General features: G+C 44.7%; 1 protein-coding gene across 1 annotated transcript; it reads right to left on the reverse strand.

Annotated features, from left to right (window-relative positions):
* Positions 1-204: 204 nt before the first annotated feature.
* Positions 205-1,149, reverse strand: LOC134490111 (olfactory receptor 1B1-like). The gene has a single exon (XM_063292991.1). It carries the CDS (start codon positions 1,147-1,149, stop codon positions 205-207), a length of 945 nt encoding a protein of 314 aa, XP_063149061.1.
* Positions 1,150-1,397: the final 248 nt, after the last annotated feature.

Raw genomic sequence — 1,397 nt, forward strand, 5'->3', positions numbered from 1 at the left:
GATGCAACTCATCTTTTCAAATATTTATATTTCAGGTGGGCAACCATTCATGTATGAAGCTTGGGGCAAGTTATCCTATTACCCCTTTTAAAAAGGGCCAGTATTAAGTCCACACTTTACAATTACTCAGCTGCATTGTTCTTCCTCCATTCTCACCTCAAGCTAGCTAGAAGGCAGCCCTATGGTAGAGCCAAGCTTTCACTCTCAGCTTTGAGAAAATAGGGATCTTCGTCCCAAGAGATTTCTCAGAGCATCTTTCACTTCTTTATTCCTGAGACTGTAGATAAAGGGGTTGGACATCGGGGTGATGACTGTGTACACCAGAGCAAAAACTGACCCTCGCTGAGAGGAATACGCTGAAGTGGGTGAGAAATAGACAGCAATGATGGTCCCATAAAAAAGAACCACTAAAGTGAGGTGAGACCCACAGGTAGAGAAAGCTTTGCGTCTCCCTGAAGAAGTGAACTTCATTATAGCTGCCACAATACGAATGTAGGTGAGGATGATGAAAACTAAGGGTCCAAAGGTTATGATTCCACCTTCAAAGAAGATGACTGCCTCATTGACACTGGTGTCTGAGCAGGACAGCTGGAGCAGGGGCTGATGATCACAAAAGTAATGGGCCAGGTGATTTTTCCCTCGATAACTGAGACGCAGGAGCAGGCCGGCATGCAGCATGGCGTGTAAGGTGGAAACAGTGCAACAGCCAGCCACTAAATGCCCACAGACTTTTTGGTTCATCACTGAAGCATAGTGGAGAGGATTACAAATGGCTACATAGCGATCCAGGGCCATGACGCTCACTAGAAGGAGATCAGCAACACCAAAAACATAGAGGAAGAAGAACTGAGCCATGCAGGAATAGAAGGGGATGGTCTTGGAGGCAGATATGGTATGAACCAGCATCTGGGGCACTGTGACTGAGATGAAGCCAAGGTCAATGACTGAGAGGCTACGGAGTAAGAAATACATGGGGGTCTGGAGTCGTGCATCCAAGGTGATAAGGAGGAGCATCACGGTATTGCCCAGAAGTCCAGCACCATACATGAGCAGAAAGAGGAGGAGGAGGAAGAGAAGCTGGTGTTCAGGCTTGGAGGGAAAGCCCAGAAGAACAAACTCTTCAATATCTGTCCCGTTCTCACAGTCCATGAGACCTGCAGGGAAAGTCACTTTATAAAATTAGACAGTAACATAACACTTTTCACAAAGAAAACCCTCTAGAACTGAATCTTGCAAGATGCTTTAAAGGTTAATTGTCAGTTGCAAAATGTCAAATTTCAATCTGGACATTTCAGTATTTCATGTCAGAATGCTTTTATAGTTGTTAGGCAATTCTTTTTTTTTTAGTTCAGGTGCATCTTCTTCTGTAGTGAGCACCACAATTGGCAATGAGCATG

This window comes from Candoia aspera, chromosome 2, assembly GCF_035149785.1.
Source record: "Candoia aspera isolate rCanAsp1 chromosome 2, rCanAsp1.hap2, whole genome shotgun sequence".
Classification (NCBI taxonomy): domain Eukaryota; kingdom Metazoa; phylum Chordata; class Lepidosauria; order Squamata; family Boidae; genus Candoia; species Candoia aspera.

What these genes read in the sequence shown, in the direction of transcription:
- LOC134490111 (XM_063292991.1), bottom strand. Translation starts at nt 1,149, where the DNA reads ATGGACTGTGAGAACGGGACAGATATTGAAGAGTTTGTTCTTCTGGGC.